General features: G+C 40.7%; 1 protein-coding gene across 5 annotated transcripts in view; it reads right to left on the bottom strand.

Annotated features, from left to right (window-relative positions):
• Positions 1–24,076, bottom strand: part of nalcn (sodium leak channel, non-selective) — a 214,278-nt gene that overhangs the window by 119,375 nt on the left and 70,827 nt on the right. For all 5 annotated transcript variants that reach the window (XM_060929521.1, XM_060929523.1, XM_060929524.1 and 2 more), the window contains one exon: positions 5,615–5,746. In XM_060929521.1, the coding sequence (XP_060785504.1) occupies positions 5,615–5,746 (132 nt within the window). The remainder of the gene's footprint in view (positions 1–5,614; positions 5,747–24,076) is intronic.

The raw sequence follows: 24,076 nt of genomic DNA, 5'->3' as shown, positions 1-24,076 counted from the left end.
TTTGAGATGACAATTTTTCCCGTTCTGATGTTTGAAGTGAGCATCAACTGAAGCTCTTGATTTGTATCGGCATGATTTTATGCATTGTGCTGCTGTCAAGGGATCGGCTGATTAGAGAACTGCATAAAACAGCAGGTGGATGGGTGTGCCTAATAAAGTGGCTGGTGAGTGTATGCTTCCCTTTTTCATGTATCTAAATAACAAGCTGTAGCATGTTACTAAAGTCTGGTTAACCCCAAAATTGTATAGGGAGAAAACTGCATATAAAGATTTTATTCTAATTCCACTGAAAGATGCCTCGTATACTGGTACATTTATAACCTAATCTACTTATGGAAACACAACATTACTACCTAATTTTAAAAACTCTCATTTTTAAGTTCTCTATTTTGATTCTCAGAATTATCCACATCAGTGTGTGTCTCATCACCTGAGGCAAAAGGCACTCACTGCATTTAAACACGAGCCTCATCATCATCGTCTCTCCACTCCACTGATCTCTGTTCACTCCAATACCGAAGGGGAAAGAATACTGATTAATTCTATAGGTTCTACTCTGCTGGACAAATTTCTTTTCATTAATGTCTTTTTATTAGGTCATGTAAACCTGTAAAAATCTTTTCCTGCTTTTATCTGTACAGAGTGTTTATTCTTCTCTGTTTTAACGATGATGTGATGGTGCAGGAGTAACGTGGACAATGTGGGAGTCCGTATTTGATTACAAATGGAATTGATTTCGGCTAATATAGATTTCGTTATGGCATGTAGCTATGCAAACATCTGACCAAAGTGAGTCATTCACTGTGGGAGTAAAGCACAGTTAACTCACAAGGTTTTAGACATCTTTGTGCAGACTGAATCTATTGACCGTTATACTGGTTAAAGTAACTCATTACTTAGCATGTTTTGTCAGGGAGGTAAGGTTGGAAAATAATTTAAATAAAAAAAACTTGCATGTCAGTTTACTAAAATATATTTATGAGCCATTCTGTAATTTGGGGTACATTTCATCCATCCATCCATTATCTCCAGCCGCTTATCCTGTGCAGGGTCGCAGGCAAGCTGGAGCCTATCCCAGCTGACTACGGGCGAAAGGCGGGGTACACGCTGGACAAGTCGCCAGGTCATCACAGGGCTGACACATAGACACAGACAACCATTCACACTCACATTCACACCTACGCTCAATTTAGAGTCACCAGTTAACCTAACCTGCTAGCCTAGTAAACTAGACCCACCCGCCTAGCGGCCAAAAATATTTTTGCCTAGCGAGTGGGTCTAGCCTCGCACCACATAAACAAAAACACCCCGGGCATCAAATCGTGCCCGCCAATCACAACGCGAGGTTTTTGTTTGGATTCTTTGGGCGGGCTTTTGCAGGAGTGACGACAAAGCTGCGCGACGCTGGAGAAAGCACAGCAGGAAAGATGGCTACGGCTAGTGAACAGCGCGCGTTTGACTCCGCTTTGGAATCAGTTTTAGAAGAATTAGACTTGGAGTTTTCGTTGAAACATGAGCAGGAAGAGGCTCTCCGCTCATTCCTTTTCAAGAAGGACGTTTTCACTGTTTTGCCGACCGGCTATGGCAAAAGTCTGATCTACCAGCTGGCTCCGCTCGTAGCCAAAAGGATGGGGCTAGTTTGTGCAGTACGAAGAATTAATAAACAGCTTTGAAACATTACTTTTTGATTGTTTCTTATTTTCCCGTTATTTTAAATTTAAGGGAAATTATTTCACCAAACACCACTAAATAAAAACTCTCAAAAGCAGTTTAAGCAAACCCTTGAAAAACACTTGGAAAAAAATGTGTATGTGGTACAGACTCCAAACTTGTGGTCATTATCTCCAAACTTCTTAATATCTAGAACCTGTTTATTAATTAATACGCATTTTGAAAGATTATTTAATTTCAAGGTCTCCCCCACTGCTTTCTGTCGCTCTGACTACGTCACAGTCACTGTTGCGCTGATTGGTCAGAGCGTTGGCCTATACGCACAGAGACAGTTTGAAAGACAGCGGTTTGTTCCTCCCACCCCCTTCGGAAATGTCTACGGATCGAGGCCAGACTAAATATTCACATTTAGTCTGGCTTGCCAGGCTACTAACCTGCATGTCTTTGGACTGTGGGGGAAACCAGAGCACCCGGAGGAAACCCACGCGGACACGGGGAGAACATGCAAACTCCACACAGAAAGGCCCTCGCCGGCTGCTGGGCTCAAACCCAGGACCTTCTTGCTGTGAGCCGACAGTGCTAACCACTACACCACCGTGCTGCCCGGGTACATTTCATATCAACAAAAAAATTACAAAAACAATGTTCTTTCTCAATAGAACAATCAGTGGTTCGAGTTGTTATTTTCCGTCAGTGTACCATAGCCGTTAATTACTTTTTTTTTTAAGAGAAAAGATAAGCTGGATATCATGACCGTCATTTGATTAAATCCTGTACTTCAATTAAAATACAATTTTAATAGCTCTGGAGTCTATTCTGCCATATATTCAATGATGATTTAAAAATACTTTTAAGAAGTGATTATGCTTTTGAATATGCATATGATATGTTCAGCACTGTCATTAAGGACAGGAAGGTTTTTTTTTTTAAATTATAAGACTGCCATACAGTGGTGGGTTTTCCAAAAGCCTCTTAACACCAAGAGCATCTTAATTAGGAGAGAGAGTGTTCATTGTGCTGCTCGCCCTATCATTTAACAATGATCTTTGTGCTACAATGCTTTTGGGAAACTCGGCACGGGTCATTTTGATAGTTTCAAGAGATGTCATGCAAAACTCCAACCTGTGTAGATGTACAGTATACTTTAAAGGATAGTTAACAACATATGTAACACAGTTTATGCCATGCCTCTCTCTGCTTCTCTAAATATGCTGCACTTCTCGCAGCAGCCCGATGAGCCCTGTATCTCTGCTGTTTCTCCGCTTCTGAATTTAAAACAACTGGATTTTGTTAAAAAATGTGTTGAGGGAAAAGGGAAAGTGTGCCCATATGTATAATGTGTGTTGTGACATACTACATAGACTGATAACAATAATGAGGTGATAATCATGACTGATGTTGTAGTTGACCGGTAACATAGTTGACAATTTTGCTGTTTCGGCCCATAATGACGTCTTTTTCTTGAACAGGTTAACATTAAATTTGAACATATAATTGAATTAAATAATTTAAGAAACTGGTAAACCATAACACTGTATGTAACATGTTCATTGACAATGTGCTTTCCAGCCATCCATCCATTATCCGTAACCACTTATCCTGTGCAGGGTCGCAGGCAAGCTGGAGCCTATCCCAGCTGACTATGGGTGAGAGGCGGGGTACACCCTGGACAAGTCGCCAGGTCATCGCAGGGATGACACAGAGACAAAAAACATTCACACCTACGGTCAATTTAGAGTCACCAGTTAGCCTAATAGGGATGTTAACCGATGACCGTTTGACCGAATCAACGTCAACCGGTTAATTTTTTTTTTGGTTGTCAGTTAAAAAAAAAAAAATCAATCATTTTGAAGCTGCCGATTTTGGAGCGGAGAACCTGGAATTCTGTGTTGTAAACGCTTGGGGCATGCCATGCGGTGTAAGGACGACAGCTGACAAATCAGAAATACCCATTCAGTCATGTCCCGCCCTCCCGCCCCAGTTGAACACAGCTGCCACTCGGCGAAAGAAAAAAAGTGTAGACACAGCCTTTTTAGCTTACAAATTACTATATATTTTTTTTAATTATTATTAGAAGGCACATCGAGTTTAGTCCTGCCTTGGCCAGTGCATTCTGAAAGTATGTTTCGGTCTGTAGCCAACAATGCATGTTATTGCAGATCATATCTCTCCACACAAACTAAAGGCGCGGATGCCGCCTTTTTCATGGCTGAATTGTGCAGATCCGATTTTTTTTTAGGGGGGGCGTTGGAGTGTCTAAATAATTTCATCAGAGTAAATTCTGTATTAAAATTACTAAATAAGCAAATGCTGTTACAGTCCATGAAACATAGGAAGTATGAGAAGAAAACAGTAAATCAGAAAGCTGCGCACATTTGCGCAGCTTCCGCGAAAACGTGCGCAGCTTTCTGATTTACTGTTTTCTTCTCATACTTCCTATGTTTCATGGACTGTAACAGCATTTGCTTATCTAGTAATTTTAATACAGAATTTACTCTGATGAAATTATTCAGACACTCCAACGCCCCCCCCCCAAAAAAAATCGGATCTGCACGATTCAGCCATGAAAAAGGCGGCATCCGCCAAAAGGCGCGCCGTTTGCATCCCTGTTTAAACTCATAGGTTAACCGACTTTAACCGGCTAATGAGGCTCGGTGGTCGGTCAAGATTTTTTTTAGTTTTCGCCATCCCTATAGCCTAACCTGCATGTCTTTGGACTGTGGGGGCACCCAGAGGAAACCCACATGGACACGGGGAGAACATGCAAACTCCACACAATAAGGTCCTCGTCGGCCACTGGACTCAAGCCCAGGACCTTCTTGCTGTGAAGTGACAGTGTTAACCACTACATCACTGTGCCACATATATAAAAATATATTAAATGTTATTTAATATATAATCATATATATTATTTTTCACAAACTGCTACTGTCATTTCGCCAGTTTGTTTACATTCTAAGTGGAAATGATTTTGTCAGACATCGAATTTGCAAAAAATAAAAATGCTCTGTTTCTCAAAATCCAGTGAATGCAGATAGAATAAAACAGTCATTCCACTCAATCTCGTAGTACATGACTTATAGCCGACTTGGTGCTATGCACCTCGTTGACTATCAGCTCATGTATGACTTGATTTCGTGGAATAACTGTTAATTAACAAACTTTCCATGAATAGGTCAAATATGATGTTTTTGAAGAAAATAGTTTGAATAAATCTAATTATTATTAATGGACATCAAATGTATCCCAAATTATAGAATGACTCTTATATGAAAGTAGAGATAGCAATGTAGTTTTACTGCCAGTTTTCCAGAATCCAGCCACAGTGACATCCGATGGGTTTCCCAGACCGCCTCACATATAAAAGATATTACAACAGAACAACAGACCAAATTAGCTAGCACCTTTAAAGAAATCCAGATCTAAATGAAAAGGTGAACTGGATTAATAGCAAGATGGATTGGGAACTGGGTAATGAGTATGCCTCATGCTTTTCCTCTCCTTATCTCTGCCTTTCAGCTGGGAGTGGGCGGGCGGCCACACTCCTCTATCTGTCTTTGTTCCCCACTGTGCCACCTGCATACTGATGGCACAGTCAGAACGTGACAGACAGCACACGTGCCCATAAACACACACACACACACACGCACACACTTGTACGCATGCTCAGAGCCATTCCCAGGACTAGAGTGCGCCTACGGGCTGTTTACACCCACACTGTTACTCCACAGTTGATTTAATCTCTGGGTTTAAGGCAGTAGAATGCAGTGAAGACTGGTAAGCTGTAAAATTTAATACATAAATAAAGGATGTGGAGATGTACCAAACGCAACACTGAAGCAAACATGTTTATGACATGACATACTTCGATATATTATCATTATTCTTAATATTTACTCAAATGGATTATCCGGTAGAGAAGATTGACTGCTTGATGGCTTACCTCAGCCAGGTAGAACTCATCATAGTCCTTTTTATGGTTCTTGCCCTTGTAATAGTTGCTGGAGGCCACAATCACATCCACAGCCACCATACTCAGGATGAACATGTGGAACATAGACGAGCGCATCAGGTGCTGCAGATACACAGAGAGAAAGTCCTGTTTTGGTTATTTGGAACAGAACAAGGGCTCTGAGGACCATTCTTAACACCAATTCATTTTGCTCCAAGAAACTGTGATTAAGTGTGTGTTTTTGTCCTAGTTGTAGTTTTGGCAACACAAAACGCAGGGACTGAAATGCAGCTGCTGTAGATGAACAAATTCACGTTGAAAGCAGCATTATAAAATTAATTGCAAAGGTTCATTCACGTGACGATAATTTCATCACTCATTGATACAGTGGCGCTTGAAAGTTTGTGAACCCTTTAGAATTTTCTATATTTCTGCATAAATATGACCTAAAACATCATCAGATTTTCACACAAGTCCTAAAAGTAGATAAAGAGAACCCAGTTAAACAAATGAGCCAAAAATATTATACTTGGTCATTTATTTATTGAGGAAAATGATCCAATATTACATATCTGTGAGTGGCAAAAGTATGTGAACCTTTGCTTTCAGTATCTGGTGTGACCCCCTTGTGCAGCAATAACTGCAACTAAACATTTCTGGTAACTGTTGATCAGTCCTGCACACCGGCTTGGAGGAATTTTAGCCCATTCCTCCGTACAGAACAGCTTCAACTCTGGGATGTTGGTGGGTTTCCTCACGTGAACTGCTCGCTTCAGGTCCTTCCAAAACATTTCGATTGGATTAAGGTCAGGACTTTGACTTGGCCATTCCAAAACATTAACTTTATTCTTCTTTAACAATTCTTTGGTAGAACGGCTTGTGTGCTTAGGGTCGTTGTCTTGCTGCATGACCCACCTTCTCTTGAGATTCAGTTCATGAACAGCTGTCCTGACATTTTCCTTCAGAATTCGCTGGTATAATACAGAATTCATTGTTCCATCAATGACGGCAAGCCGTCCTGGCCCAGATGCAGCAAAACAGGCCCAAACCATGATACTACTACTACCACCACCATGTTTCACAGATGGGATAAGGTTCTTATGCTGGAATGCAGTGTTTTCCTTTCTCCAAACATAATGCTTCTCATTTAAACCAAAAAGTTCTATTTTGGTCTCATCCATCCACAAAATATTTTTCCAATAGCCTTCTGGCTTGTCCACATGATCTTTAGCAAACTGCGGATGAGCAGCAATGTTCTTTTTGGAGAGCAGTGGCTTTCTCCTTGCAACCTGCCATGCACACCATTGTTGTTCAGTGTTCTCCTGATGGTTCAGCTCATGAACATTAACATTAGCCAATGTGAGAGAGGCCTTCAGTTGCTTAGAAGTTACCCTGGGGTCCTTTGTGACCTCGCCGGCTATTACACACCTTGCTCTTGGAGTGATCTTTGTTGGTCGAGCACTCCTAGGGAGGGTAACAATGGTCCTGAATTTCCTCCATTTGTACACAATCTGTCTCATTGTGGATTGGTGGAGTCCAAACTCTTTAGAGATGGTTTTGTAACCTTTTCCAGGCTGATGAGCATCAACAACGCTTTTTCTGAGATCCTCAGAAATCTCCTTTGTTCGTGCCATGATACACTTCCACAAACATGTATTGTGAAGATCAGACTTTGATAGATCCCTGTTCTTTAAATAAAACAGGGTGCCCACTCACACCTGATTGTCATCCCATTGATTGAAAACACCTGACTCTAATTTCACCTTCAAATTAACTGCTAATCCTAGAGGTTCACATACTTTTGCCATTCACAGATATGTAATATTGGATCATTTTCCTCAATAAATAAATGACCAAGTATAATATTTTTGTCTCATTTGTTTAACTGGGTTCTCTTTATCTACTTTTAGGACTTGTGTGAAAATCTGATGATGTTTTAGGTCATATTTATGCAGAAATATAGAAAATTCTAAAAGGTTCACAAACTTTCAAGCACCACTGTACGTACGTTAATTTGCCCCAAGCAAAGAAACATGTTTGGAAAGCTGCATACTGTACTAAAGCTTCAAATACCTGATCCAGAAAGATATCATTACTGGGCTATGGATGAAATAAACAACTTAAAATCTTTCCAAAGCATAACACTGTAAAACACTTGAAACACACACTTCTGGTCATGACAGGGCAGCCTGACCCATTTCTCAATGATGTCCAAAGAGAGCCATATTGAAGCAGATCCATCATCCTCTGCTGTTTCATAATAGAGTCAATTAATCACAAGGAGGACAGAGCAGGCTTGAGTGCACACTGCCACTGGCCTCCCAGTCCTCCCAGGCTCCCTCATTCAGCAGTCAGTGACAGTGATAAGAAGTCTGGATCAGTACCAGACCTTCACCTCCAGCACTCATGACATCTGTCTGAGAGCAGGGCTGGGGTCAACTTGTGAAAATAAATAAATAAATAGATTCTATCCACATTCACTGGATATGAGCAATCATGTGCTCTTATTGGCTACTCTATTATTAGGATATCAGATCATATACCATGAGTAGAGAAAAACAAAACAGCGGAGTGCATCAAGTCACCTTGTTATCAAGTATTTAAAAGAAATGAAAATAGTTAAAAGAATATAGTTTATTCTCTCCCACCCCACCCTCCATCCACACTCCAGCCCAGTCGGTGGCAGTAATGCACCTAAAGTTGGTTTGCCAACTGCGAAAAAAACCTGAAGGAAGAATAAAATGGCGGAGCGTGTTCCTGAACCAACCAAGGATGAAATAAAAACTCTACTCGAAAACAAACCCCCCCCAAAAAAGCAACAAAATATGAAATGAAAGTATTTGATTGTAAGAACGTATCTTTTTTATTTTTCAAGAATTATTATGATAGTATTTTTTCACAAATTGTTACTGTCATTTCGCCGGTTTGTTTACACTCTAAGCGGAAATACTTTTGTCGGACATTTTGTACAAAGTTTTTATTTATCATTTCTCAAAATCCAGTGAATGTGGATAGAATAAAACAGTTATTCCACTCAATCTCATCAAACATGGCTTGACTCAATTTCATGGAATAACTGTTAATTTTATATATCAGCAGCAACAGCATCCTTCCACCTTCGAGTAACTAATTTATACTTCTTCCTTCTGGTGTGAACAACATTTTTACTGAGTTTTTGTCACACTCCCAGTCCCGGGCTCATCCAACACTCAGGACTCCACTTCCCACAATCCCCCTCACACGCCAGTCACTACCACGTGCACTCCGTCAGCCAACCCGGAGCTACTTCCTAGGAGTGGCTCCGCCGACTTCTAATCACCATCACCTGTACCTTTTTGTTTATGTCTGTATTTATTCTCGTAGTCGGCGTGACATCACGAACACATGACAACAGGCGCCATATTTGACTAGGTGAAAACATGTTTTACCCAACTTTGTTAGTGTTCAGTGTTTTAGTAAGATTTTGTTAGTTCTAGCTTAATATACTCGTAGAATGTCCTACCAGTATCAAGATAGTTTAGCTGCTGAGTATCTAGCTCGTTATAAATTGAAAATCAGTCAGTGCGTTTACATGCACATAGAGAGAATCGAATTTCTGCTGTTGCTTGACTGAAATCGAAGTTCAAAATGCCATGTATACACCTTAATTCGGCTGAAATTGAACCGAACTTGATTTCTTGGAATCGAGCTACACGACCTAGATTATGCGATTTCTGCCGAGCTACTTAGTGCATGTAAACCCTATCGAGCTACGGAGTCGATCTACTTACTTCAGCACTGCCCCTTCCGGAAGTGACGAGTGACGAGACCACAAGCGGGAAACACAACAGCCTCGGTCGGCATGACAACAAATCATGACAACGGCATGAATCTTTTCTTTTTGTGACATTGTTTGCACTGTTAAAATTTAGCTCACTTACTGTATCACCAAATACATCTGTACAGCTGTTGCATAGCTGTGAATTGTGTACATAAACAAGTCATTGTATTTGTGTGTGTGTATATATATGTCCAACATCTGAAGAATGTCAATAAAAACAAAATAATTGAACTTTTTGTGTTTATTAAGACATACGTTAAATTGTAAGCAAAAAAAAATATTTTTTTGTAAGCAAAAAATGGACTTTAGAAAAATATACAATTGTGCAAAATAAGTTGTCTTACAAAACAGTGGTCTGCGCAGGACAGTTTGTAGCCATACAGTCTGTTAGAGCAAGCCTAACAGCTTGAGCACGGAACTTGTGAACACGGAACTGATAACTTTGTTTATACTCTTGAATAGCTCTTCTTCATGACGACAACCGGAAGTGTACCAACACGATGGGGCGTGTAGCGCCACCTGTGGCTTGGGTGCACAATGTACCTCACACAATAGCTCGATTTCCTTGTGTACATGTAGGATTGGATTTCTCTGGCACCCCTGCTGGGACCCTTTGCTCGATTACCGACAGCAGCTCGATTTGGATGTGCATGTAAACGCACTGAGTGTTGTTGGACTGGAGTTATGTCCGTACAAGCAAGGGTGGGTGGGACAGGTGTCAAAACAATGGTGACTTATGGGTTTTTGCAGACAGATTTATATTATGAAGCGTCAGCAAGTTTTCAGAATGTTTATTGTGGCAAATTCACCTATTGCTGCTCATTTGTCGGCAATTAACTCATACAATAACAGAGCTGTTACTATCACTAAAAACTCATGTCTATTATAAATTCTTTTCGTCACTTACCATTGATGAAATGACGACCACATACATATGTATAGTTAGATTTGGGTTCCCATAACTTCCCATAGTTAACAGATCCATTAGCTCTCACTTCACACCTGTTTACAGCCCTCAACCATTTTTCTCTCCTTTCACCCGATAATGGTATCATATGAAACTTTAAACCTTCATTTTTTATTGAATTGGCTGTACAGCCTGCTACACAACACCCTTTAGGCATGCTAATAGCATTAAAAAACTCTCAAATTTGAACTAAATTGCTACAATACACAAACAGGCTTCTCCCTTCCTTTCACCTAAACCAATATGGCGGCTGGGTTGTCATGGAAGTCACATGACCAGTGACCCGGATGTCCGACTTCGAGAATACAGTGGTATTATTCTGATTGCGTTCTTGTGTATGACCCTTTTTGCCTTCCGTTTTCCCCCGTTTCTCCTAGCCTTTGTGTTTGTTTGCCCGTTTCTCTTGCTTCCTGGTTTTTCGATCCTCACCTGTTTCCTGATTACAATTTAAAGTTTATTTTATTTTTAAAAGGGACAGTGTACAAATTAAACATTATCCTTGTGGTAAGGACAGGTGTCTGTCCCAGGTTATAGCAGTACATGCTAATTTCCGCCTGTAGTCCCTTTGGCAGGTGGATAAAAAAGATGAATAAAATGTACAGGAAATGTCACCAAATCTGTCATTAGAGCAATTTGTAGTGATTTAGACCAGTAGAATAGAAGTGGATAGCCTCATAAAGCATACATAGCAGCATCATTTTTCACAATCACACACCATAAGTTAAGCGAAATGTGCAAAGGAATGTGTAAGCCAGTGCAAATATGCATTATCCCATCCCACTACCCCCTCTTTACATAGAGTATAAGTTTTACCTCCCCACACACACAGGACTCTCTCATCCCTCACAATCCCCACAGACCCACAAACACACTAAAAAGCATAGACATATAAACATAGACGCCGCCTTCTGCGTAGAATCATACGTCATCCTCGCCGCCATATTGGATGTGGCAAAGTGGAGATTCTTCAACCGTCTCTAAGACCCTTTTCACTCACGTGACCTTCGTAAATGCGACCGCCATTTTGGACATGAAGAAATAACGGTTTATGGCACAGACCCTTTTGGTTCTCGCTCATCTAGCTGCTACAATGACTGCTTAGACTGCAACAATAATACCTAACACACATTTAAGTATCCGTCGTAAAGACGTGAAACTCGTCGAGTGACGAGTGTGTTCACTGATAAGCTAACACAATCTAAAAGTAGACATACCATCACACTGCCCTGGCGCTGTGTACAGTTTACCTTCTATGGTTTGTGCACTCACTATTTGCCATTACTTTCTCCAATCCAGTGTTCGAACTATGCCGATAATTTCGGGGGGTCCCTTTTTTTCCCTTGGGGGGTGCTTGCGCTTGTCTCAGAGCGCGGATCTCCAAACACATGAGAAGCCTATCTTACGCACATATCACGCGGACTCCACACCTCCACACAAGCATCGCGTCTGAAGTCATAACTTATCAGGGGAAATCGTGTCCGCATTGGCATGTTCAAAAAACAACCTCACGTCAACAATGATACCACACGCAAGAAAAAAAAAAACAGTCAGGCTACTCAACACATCTGATCCACAGCAGCACCAAAGCATCACTGGAAATCATGTCAACAACCAACCTTCCATTTCAACACGCGTCAACAAACAAATGGCACCACAAACATGAACGAATCGGTCAGGCTACCGATTCCAAACCCACAGCAGACGAATAATTAAATGCATCTTACCTTAAAGCAGAATCGACCACAAAAGAAGTCTGTTGGCACTGTTGGCACACTTCCTTTCTACTAGTTTGTGTCCCCAACCTGGCAGCAGCAGTCGTTGTCATATCGGTTTATTTTATCTTTGATGTAAACACAACACTTCGGATATGCAAATGCTTCCCGTTACACACGATTGCTATGTCAATAAACATCATTTTGCCAATATTTTAGAGACCATCCATCTTCTCCGTCGGTCAGCATCTGTCGGGATCCGATAAAATGATAAATCTTGCCTTGTGTGTTGATGGTTACTACATCCAGGTGCACAACAATATAATGGCATGATGGAAGTCTTGCTGAAAGTAAAAACTTTCTTTGATGGCTATATTCCTTTCGATGCTTCGCCGTCATTCCTCGTTGTTGGCTGTGGTAGACTACTGGTAGTTCATGTCCAAAATGGCAGCCGCGTTTGTCGTGACGTCACGTGAAAAGGGTCTGCCTCATTCATGTGCTGCGTTTAACTGTACCAACAGGTTTACCGTCCAAACGAGATCACATGGGATTACCTTTCACAGGTGAGACTGGAAAAATACTTTTCATTGTATTTGGTCATTATAATGTAATTTTACGAACAGATTTTTCTGCCTTTGTGGCTAATACAAAGGATTTTGACAGAACAGGTCAGACAGTCAGGATCAGAGAGGGAGCTGTTCCTTCAGTCTTCAGTTTCCCAGCTCATCTCCACCGGGTAGGTGTATAGTTATAAGCAGTGAGAATTAGATAATACAGTGCCACACTATGATGAACGTTTTTGAACGTATGATGAACGTTTTTAACCTTTCTGAATGTGAAGGAATCAGTGATGTATTTTGTTTTGGTATGACGTTAGAACCTGGCCGAACTCAGTTTGGCGGTCATTCAGCTCACTTTATTCAACGAGAGTAGGTCTGTGTGGTGACTCAATAAATAAAACAGTACATTTTTATTTTCATTCACTATTTCCAGTTTTTCCACAATTTCCATCATTTATCATATTCAGTCTTGTAGGTTGGTTATTGTGGCCTCAGGTTTTGGTAGCTTGCTACGGTATGCTGACTGATTAGCTTACCTGAGCTATCTATCACGTATCTGTCGCTAGTTTGCAGTGTACAGGGTATTTCACACACTATTTATAACCATCACATTAAAAGTTATACGTGTTGTTTTGATGCCTGTTTGTTTCCCAAATATATATGTGTGTCTTAATGGGTAAATAAAAGGCATCGAGTTAAATATTATTGTAGAAAGGGGCTTTATGAAGTTCAGTCCATTTACTTGCATTGGTTTACGGGGAAGATTTGCCACATCCAATATGGCGGACACTCTGACGTATCCCAGCAACGGGGCCACCAGCTCAATGCGGCGTCTATGTTTATATGTCTATGCTAAAAAGTGCAAGATCTACATATCCCCCCCCCACACACACACACATACCATTCAATAAAATGCCCTAACTATCCTTTTCTATCCATGTGTACATAATTGAGTTGATAATATCCATTTCTTTGTCAAATGTGAAAAAGACTTAAAATTTGTACAGGATATTAATTCTGTTGGGAGGTTATTCCACTGATTTGTGGCTACAAAAGAAAAAAATGATTTACCAAATGCAGTCTTTCGTAGTGGGACACTACATTCCCCCCTCGACACTGATCTAGTGGTACGTGTTTGAGCACAAAGAAATAAATTGTTTCAAAGGTGGTGGTGCATCATTATGTATAATTTTAAAAAGCAGGCAGAGATTTGCATGCCTAATTAGATTTCCCTAGCCCTTGTGTTTAGATTGCCCGTGTTTACCGATTCCCGGTTCTTGGACTCTTGCCTGTTTCCCGATCACGATTTGTCTAGCCCTCGTTACTGTTTTGGATCTCTCGATATTGACCTGGCCTGGCTTTTGTACATAGTCTTTTTCCATTGTGCTCATTAAAACCTGGAGTTCATTCACAATCCACGAGCGTCTGGTTTGTCACAGCCACGTTACAGTTTTACTTTTTTAGTCATGAAGTTATGAATTTTTTTTTCCAGTTTTCTTCCAAAAACATTAGGTTGCATGAGGGCTGCGTACCAGTACTGTACCGTGAAAATCGATTCGGTACAGGTCCAAAATACCGGATCATGACGTACCAGTACTGTACCGATATAAATTTACACCAAGTATATGTTTATTTTGTGACTGAAGATGCGTAAATCCTACCAAAAAGATGAAAATTTAGCACTGGAAAAGATGTAAAATGCCGTGCTGAAACTTGAAATCAGAGCCATCTTTGATTTGAGATCCTCTCGCCACAGTCTCACGAGACACTGCGAGAGCTTGGCTGATCCAGCGTTCTGATTGGTCAAAAAGACTCAAAAGTAGGTCAGCCATTTTTCCTTTGCTGGCATTGGCAGCCTTTGTTGCTTTGTGCAATTTTGGCGCGTAAGTTCAAGACCGCGGAGTGAATTTGTTTGTCATGCCACGTGGGAAGACCAGTAAGGTCTGGGATCACGTAACAAAGCTTTCAGGGGGCCAGAACGCAAGGTGCAACCTCTGTAATGCCACCATTCAGTGCAGCGGTGGAATGTCTAACATAGCAAAACATTTACGCCGTCATCACAAGATTGAGACAACTCCACATGAGTCTGGAACGATCATTGCGTCCATGTTCAACATTAAGGGTAAGTTTTTGTTTTGTTAAGCTAAGAATGTAGTAGAATTCTGAGATAAAACATGGGCCAAATTAAAATGTTTTAGTTTTCATCTCGTAACCTCATGGCCTCATGCGACACCAAACGTGACCAAAGTGACACCTAGGGACAGCGTAACTAATACACAACAGATCTTTCAGGCGGGGAGTTTTGGCAGCAAGAGAGTTTGCCAGCGGCTTGTCTCCCACTCTGGGGCTATAACTGGCCCCGCTGGGGGGAGAGAGCCGCGATTAGCGGGCCATTTGTCAGGCTAGATAATTGTACAAGAAGCAGCACGTTTTTTTCAGGCTGAATGGTGTTTAAAAAAAATCTCGGTAACATTACCTGTTTTTGCCAAAAAATGGTGTAATATAATAGATATTCACTGCTGTCCTTTTCCACCATAACTACTGTCAACAGAGCGCAGAGTTTACATTCTGGAATAACACGTTTTGTTCCTGTGGCATTTCTATACCAATGGTGTCAGTCACTGTCAGATCACTTATCAGACCCTCCAGGATTTCGCGATGTTGCGATTTGCAACTTCAACGCAAATTCAACCAATCCCCGCGAATTCAGGGCGGTGTTGCAATTATATCCAATCACCGTAACTTTCCCGCAAATCTGACCAATCGTTGGCGTCGTCTTGAGGTGACGTCGACAAACTACCTTCGCCTTACTTCCAGTGTTGCCAGATTGGGCGTTTTCCCGCCCAGTTGGGGGATTTCAAGTGCATTTTGGCGGGTTTTGAACATATTTTGGGCTGGAAATCGTCAGCAGTATCTGGCAACACTGCTTACTTCTGTGTTTCCGTTCAAGAGAAGCAGCATGTGCGAATCAGTGTTTATCAGTCCCCCCAGGATTTCGGAGGCCTTTTTTGTGATTGTTGCGGGCTAAAATGTCTGATATTGCGGGGGGGTTTCCAAAAAATTGCGATGAAAGTTGCGGTGTTTTCTAGGTTTTTGTTGCGATTACATTGCGGGAGGAAGTGAAAGTTGCGAGGAATTGTTGCGATTTTCTCTTTTTGTGATTAAAATTGAGTGATGTGTTAAATATTAAGTTATTACTGAAAAACTATTGATTAAAAAAAAAGACATTGAGAAATGGTCCTATAAACAACTTTACCAATATAAAAGATTACCAAGACTACAAAAATGCAGAAAAATAGGCTTTACTTGTCCAAATGCACCTGTTGGTTCAAAAGTTAAAGTGCATAGAACCTCACAGCACAACATGAAGTTACCTTAAAATATAATATAAATGCCTCAGCTTTCATGTAAGAAAAAAAAACTATTAATACTAGTACTGTGTGCAGGCAGTCTCTCCTGAAGACTAAATTAAACAATAATTATAAACTAATAAAATAAATGGCTCAGGCTTCATAGAAGAAAAAAAAAAACAATTTGAACAGAATCTCACAGTATGATGCTGAAGCTGCCTAAACAATGGAAAATAAAATACCATTTTGGCAAAAATGTTGGCATCCATTCATTTCTTGTATTAAGTAAAAAATAATGTAAAATGCACACAGTCCTTCACTGTAAACATAACACTTTCAGGAACAGAATTTAAGCCTATATAAACACTGACTCGCACATGCTGCTTCTCTTGAACAAATACACGGAAGTAAGGCGGAAGGTAGTTTGTCGACGTCACCTCAAGACGACGCCAACGATTGGTCAAATTTGCGGGAAAGTTGCAGTGATTGGATATAATTGCAACACCGACCTGAATTCGTGGGGATTGGTTGAATTTGTGTTGAAGTTGCAAATCGCAACATCACGAAATCCTGGAGGGTCTGGTTTTATATAGGCTTAAATTCTGTTCCTGAAAGTGTTATGTTTACAGTGAAGGACTGTGTGCACTTTACATTATTTTTTACTTAATACAAGAAATGAATGGATGCCAACATTTTTGCCAAAATGGTATTTTATTTTCCATTGTTTAGGCAGCTTCAGCATCATACTGTGAGATTCTGTTCAAATTGTTTTTTTTCTTCTATGAAGCCTGAGCCATTTATTTTATTAGTTTATAATTATTGTTTAATTTAGTCTTCAAGAGAGACTGCCTGCACACAGTACTAGTATTAATAGTTTTTTTTTTCCTTAAATGAAAGCTGAGGCATTTATATTATTTTAAGGTAACTTCATGTTGTGCTGTGAGGTTCTAGCACTTTAACTTTTGAACCAACAGGTGCATTTGGATAAGTAAAGCCTATTTTTCTGCATTTTTGTAGTCCTGGTAATCTTTTATATTGGTAAAGTTGTTTATAGGACCATTTCTCAGTGTCTTTGTTTTTTTAATCAATAGTTTTTCAGTAATAACTTTAATATTTAACATATCACTCAATTTTAATCACAAAGAGAAAATCACAACAATTTCTCGCAACTTTCACTTCCTCCTGCAATGTAATCGCAACAAAAACCTAAACACCGCAACTTTCATCACAATTTTTTGGAAACCCCCCCGCAACAGACATTTTAGCCCGCAACAATCACAAAAAAGGACCGCAAAATCCTGGGGGGACTGATTTATGTTCTCATATGTTAATAGAAGAAATCTGATTCTATGTTTTAATAGTCTTTTTTTTTTTTGTTTCCTTCAGCCGAGGACAATGCTTCTAGTGCGACTCCACCTGAGTCCACCTCAAAATCAAAGCTTGAGGTCCCCCCCCTTCCTTCGATGGAGTCTAGTTCAGGAAGTGTCGGTGCTAGTGGTGCTGTTGCAGTATGTCAGGCAGTTCAGCCAGTGCAAGCCCTGTGACAAGGATAACACCTTTTACTTTGGCCAAGCAGGCCAAAATATCTGAAGAAAGGAAACACCAGATCACAATGAGGGCATGTCATCTAGTTAAGTCCCTGAGGCTGTATTCAACAGTACAAGACCCATATTTCAAGGCGCTAGTACAGAAGCTAAACTCGGCCTACGAACTTCCAAGCCGAGATGACGTTGCGGAAAGGATTATCCCCAGCATGTACGATGTTGCATTGAAGGTCCTAAAGTCAGATCTGAATGATGTTGAATGTGCTGCGCTGACAGGGGATGGGTGGACATCAAGAGCCACAGACCACTTTCTCACCCTCACTGTCCATTACATCAAGGACTGGCAACTGAACGTAAAAGTACTGCAAACCCTAAAAGCAGAAGTACCACAAACAGGAGAAAACATTGCCATAGAAACAGAAGATTGCTTGGAGGAGTTCGGCTTGACAGGCAAAGTGGAAGTTATGACTACTGATAATGCCAAGGCTATGGTGAATGCCACGCAAAAGGCCGGGGTCCGTCTGTCAATGGGTTGCTTTGCCCACACCCTTAACTTGGCAGCACAGAAGGTGATGGCTGTGCCATCTGTCTCTGCCATGGTAGGTATGATTAGGCCATCAATTACATACTTCAGGAGTTCGTACATGGGCAAAATTGTGCTCAAGGAGAAACAAACAGCTCTCAATCTCCCCAACCACAGGTTGCTCTTGGACTCTAAGACTAGGTGGAATAGTACATACATCATGGTGGAGAGATTCCAGATGCAGTATCCTGCAATAGTTGCCACTTCCATGGATGAAAGATTGAAAAACAAGGAGGGATTCAAGAAGCTGCAAAAATGCAAATGACAGTGACAATGTGGGAAAGATCCAGACCTTCCTTCGTGTCATGAAGATTCCCTACCTAATCACAGTGGCCATGTCAGCAGAAAAATGCCCCACCAGTGGTCAAGTTCTCCCCATGATGGACAAACTGAGAAAACACCTCAGTCCAGACGAAGAAGCTGACGATGTGTTCGCTTGTGACATCAAAGCTGCCATCCTAAATGACCTGGAAACGTGCTACCAGGAGACACAAAGAATGGAGTTCCTGGAAGAAGCCACTGCCTTGGATCCCAGATTCAAGGGAATGGCAACAGGTGAAGTCTGGGAGAGCGTGGTTACTGCCATTAAAGCCAGACAAGAGGTCCACATCAAAAAGGAGCCCAAGGATGTCACAGCCACGCAGTCGGAGACGGAGACACAGGATAGTCATAAAAACGAGGAAGTCCCTGCGAAGCTGGCAAAGCTATCAGCTATGGAGGAGATCTTCATAGATGAAGATGAGGATGTAGAGGTTACTCATGTGGAACCACCCTTACCTATTAGAATCAGGGCACAACAGGAAATACACACCTACAAAAACCTTCCAAAACTCCGTTCCACCGATGACATCGTGGCCTTCTGGAAGGAAAGGAGCCTAAGCCTTCCACTGTTGAGTAGCCTGGCCAAGCGGTACCTGGTTGTGCCTGGAACCAGTGTTCCCAGTGAGAGGGTATTCAGCACAGCTGGAGATATAGTTTCCACTGAAAGAGCCTGCCTGGATCCAGAGAACGTGAACGTTCTCCTGTTCCTCAACAAGAACACTTGGACCACTTTGGATAACACTGTCACTTTGTCACAGGCATATGGCCTTCTACTCTGTTTACAACTTTAGATAAGGCATTAGGCCTCATAGATTTGTTTAAAATATCTAGTTTAACTGTTAACACAATCATTAGTCAGGGTTTCTCAGGTACTTTGAACGTTTGAACTATATGTTGTCTGTACTACTCTGTAGTACTCTGGTCACTTCTCGTTGTGAGACAACTTCTCAGGTACTTTGAAAGTTTGAACTATACTAGTATGTTGTCTGTAGTCTGTAGTACTCTAGTGTAGTCACTTCTCGCTGTGAGACAACTTATGACTTTTTGTCCCAAGTTAATTGTGTGACTGAGAAGTGAGGTAGGAAACCTAGTTATGTTTGGTTTTCTTTGAATAAAGATACTGACAAGTTGTCAAGTTTATTAATGTTTCTGTTGTTATTGAAGAAGTTCAGAAGAACACATGTTAATTTGTCAAATTGTTCAGGTACAGATCCGGACCTGTACCTAAACCTCTGTATCGGTACCTGTACCTGATGTTACGTTTAGGTACGCAGCCCTAGGTTGCATGGTAAACACTTACATATAATTTCTACTTACATTTTTTATTTCTAGAGTATTTAACTTGACTTGACCTCAGCCAAGGTGATAAAACAATAGCGATATATTCAATAGATAATTCATCAATAGCAATAAGAAATTTGTTCAATTGGATGTGTTCCATGGTTTCCCTTACATATTGGTCTTGACCAACCCAGACTGTGTACTGTCTAGCCTGGAGTTAGCATTTGGAGTTTTATTTTTCTCTATTTCATTGTACTTTATCAGCTCATTTGTGTGGTTGAATTGTTTTCCTTGGCTGTTTGCTGAGTGTTGGTACTTCAACAGAATATTACACTAAGTGTTATTCTGTCACTTGTTCAGTTGGCACTAGAACTTTCTTGTCTAGGAGTTCAGCACTTCTTGTACTTGACTTTTGCACTTGTACGTCGCTCTGGATAAGAGTGTCTGCTAAATGCAATGTAATGTAAAATGCATTAAACGGAAACTGCCAGGAAAGCGCATAACAAATACGCAAAGTTTGCTCCTGGCCTGACTCAAACAGCCTATTGTATCCATTGATAATGAAGCGTGCTACGAGTGACATGCAAACAACCATGCATTTAACAGGTGTATGGTTCAGTTACACCATCGGCAGGTGACGCAACAAGAGAAACAGTGTCGAGTGAGAAAGTGAGCAGTGTTTCTCACAGGTGTGAAATGGCAGCTAGCAGAAAGGGCTGATATCATTGGAATTTGTTCCGTCCGTGTGGGTTGGAACCTTCTCTGTTTGAGCTGCTCAGTAAATTGCGCAGGCTATCTATCAGCAACAACCACAGGCTTCAGAAAAAAAGACTTCTTTTTCATTTACAAATCTTTTTTTTTTTGCCTTACAAAGAAGTAAAAGAAACACAAAAAATGGCCTATTAATTTCTATTACTTATATGAACATAGAATGACCAAAGCTACACGTACAATTAATGCCCGATTAATAATCAGTTAATTGGCTAGGAAAAAAAAGTGTTATTACAAAGTTGAATGCGAGTGGACTCAAGTGCTCCATGTTGCCATATGGTAACGCATGTGTACAATGTGAAAGCTCTCCGTTCATGCGGTTGACTATTTGGCCAATCATTCCAGCACAACATGGCTCCTTTTAGCGGCACAGTACGTTATGTTCACTATTATTTATCTATCACTCACAGAACATTCTCACTCTTCATACGTATTTGCTAAAATGATTCACCAGATATACTTGAGGTGCAGTTAAAATTCCTTGGGTGGCCTGCCCGGGTAAAGCCTATGGGTGGGGGAACACTGTGTAGGCGATGAAATTGTTAAGAAAAGTAAAGCATTTAAAGTCAAAATAAAGTGGTTAAATTCAACCTTTTTTTCTCCTGGTAATTATTAAAAATAGGTCATTAAAATGATCAATAATTGTCAAGATGGACTGAAATGAAACATTTTATCATGATCAATTTTTCAGCTATACCGCCCAGCCCTACATGAACCCAATGAACTACAGTATGCTCAAAAACGTTTGACTGCCAGGGCACATATATGAATTGTAGCTTTATGCGTGAGCACCAAACAAGGATCACCATTCTGCATTTATGAATAAGTTTCGACACAAAACAACAGTACTAATGTAGATGTAGTAATTTCAGGAAAGTGAAAATAGTCTCGCCACCGTTCCACTGAGATGTGCAGCCCCGCTGAGGTGAAAGTGTGACCGTGCCCTGTGATTTCTCCAGAAAACAGCAGGATGCTCAGTTTCCACAAACTACACCACAGAGTGTGAAAAGCAATCCAGACCCTTTCATTAGTAAAATAGACAGAGAAAACTGACTCACAGAAAGACAGAGAACCAGCAATCCAGAATTCATGAACAAAAGATAGATTTTTTGTGTTGTCAGGTAAACTAGAGGATTTCTGCCCATGAGTGAAGCTTGAAAGCGTTTATAAAGCAGAGGAGAGCATACTGTGCTTTGAAAAATATGGATAAACTGCAACAATTTTGCATGGTGGTCCAAATACAGCCCCACAGACTGTAAGTGGGTGGGTAAATTGACAAGAACTAAAGGGAATATCTAAAAAAGAAGAAGAAGAAGAAAGAAAGAAAGAAATGGGAGCAAACACAACGACTTGACTAAGATTCCAAGAGGAAACAAAACAGACATGTGCATTTATGGGGAGCTTATTTGTAAATCTTATATAGTATAAATCAAGGATTCTCAACCTTTTCTACTTTAAGGCCCACCTATTCATACTTGTAACAAGTCGGGGCCAATTAAAAAAGATCCACAATTATTTTTGCTTATCTATTCTATTAGAATCTAATAATCTATTGTAAAGTATATTAATGGAATGTAACATCACTCCCTGTCACAGATGGAAGCCCAGGAATTAGATAAATGCAATAAAAACAAACTGTTTTTAATTGTAGGTATTATATTTAAAACTGTATGGATGTGCCAGAAGCCAACATAAAACCATGCATGCAGGGCATTTTCAGTCAAAAGGGATTAATGATCCAAAAGTGGAGTCTGGTCCATTAACACAAGAACGCATTGCCATGTTTGTGTACAGAAAACAAACAAGTTATTAAAACTAAGAAGTACACTCAAAAGAAGTGGATATAAAAACCACTCAATGGGATTAGATCCTTACACGCTAACAAAGAAGGATTTTTCCCATGAGTTGGAAAATTATCCATCCGTTGATTTCACCGACATCTCAAACTACCTGGTGCTGCAGACATCGTTCTACACGGACAAACAGATGAAAATCTGGAAGAGCATGGAGGGGGTACAACTTTTTATATGTGGCTGGGTTAAAGATCTGGGGATCAGGACACGACAAGATAGACGGGGGTAGACGGATCTAAGTGCAGAAAGAGTGTTTATTAGCAGGCGTGATATTTACAAAAACAAAACACAAACGAAAGCAAAGCAGAATCATAAAGCAGAGTATTTAAGCAGCGTTATAAACATGGCTAGAAACAAATGTTGACAGTGATGATATTTCGCAAAGCCTCCGTGAAAATAGCGTCCGTATCTGTGCATGCTGATTGCGCTCAAATCAGGATCAGGTGTTTCCCATAATGACTAGGTTTCAAGAGCACACACAATGCACTCTGTAAGCGAGCGCGGCAGCTCGAGCTGCGTGTGACAGATTCGAGCATGCAAAGACGTGACAGTCAAGTGTTTGCGTGCTGTGTGACCACAACTTTTAGCTGATGTGTATATCGCTATGTATCGCCACCAAAATGCCTCATTCTCATCGATAACCCATCGCAAAGCATCACAAGCTGTAGTGTGACCGTAGCTTAATGAGGTGGATGTGATGTCGGATGCCACACAGCAGTTGTACCCTACTACGAGTAAAAAATTAGCTTTAACTTGAAAAATATTTTTCGTGGCCCACTAGATGGCGCTCCACGGCTGGCCCAGTGGTTGGGAAACACTCGTATAGACTATAGAAATACAAAAAAAAAAGGTGGGAACAAAACGGTCCAGGACACAGCCGGGAAGTGTACAGACATCCTGGTTGTTCTGATTTAGTCAACACACAGAGCTTCACCTTGCAGTGGGGGTAAAATCAGTGTAGCACAGCTCTCTGAGTCACAGCCTTAAGGCAGTTATTAATTGGATCACTCAAAACTGGGTCACTACTTATAAAAAGGCTGTGATTTCGTATGATTTCCACATTGTTCACCAAATAAAGATGTAAATATCCATAAACTGATGCTCACATCCTACACAGCATTGTCTGGATGCAAACCCAGCAAAGTTCTGTATTGTAGCAAATAACCAGACACCGGAAAAATGCTGTCGCAGAATTCAGTTCAATTCAATTTTACTTATATAGCACTTTTAACAATAGATATCGTCACAAAGCAGCTTTACAGAAATATACTGTACATCACTGGCCACTTTAGTAGGAACACCCTTCCACCTGCTGTTTTATGCAGTTCTCTAATCAGCCGATCCCTTGACAGCAGCACAATGCATAAAATCATGCAGATACAAATCAAGAGCTTCAGTTAATGTTCACTTCAAACATCAGAACGGGAAAAATTGTGATCTCAAAGTGTGATTTTCACTGTGGTATGGGTGATGGTTTGAGCCAGATGGACTGGTTTGAGTATTTCAGAAGCTGCTGATCTCCTGAGTTTTTCACACACAACGGTCTCTAGAGTTTACACAGAATGGTGCAAAAAAACAAAAAACATTGAGCAAGCGACAGTTCTGTGGGTGGAAACGCCTTGTTGATAAGAGAGGTCAGAGGAAAATGGCCAGATTGGTTCGAGCTGCCAGGAAGGACATAGTAACTCATA

Source organism: Neoarius graeffei, chromosome 9 (genome assembly GCF_027579695.1).
Source record: "Neoarius graeffei isolate fNeoGra1 chromosome 9, fNeoGra1.pri, whole genome shotgun sequence".
Classification (NCBI taxonomy): domain Eukaryota; kingdom Metazoa; phylum Chordata; class Actinopteri; order Siluriformes; family Ariidae; genus Neoarius; species Neoarius graeffei.
The sequence above is the reverse complement of the archived record's forward strand: the minus strand, read 5'-3'. Positions and strand labels throughout refer to the sequence as shown.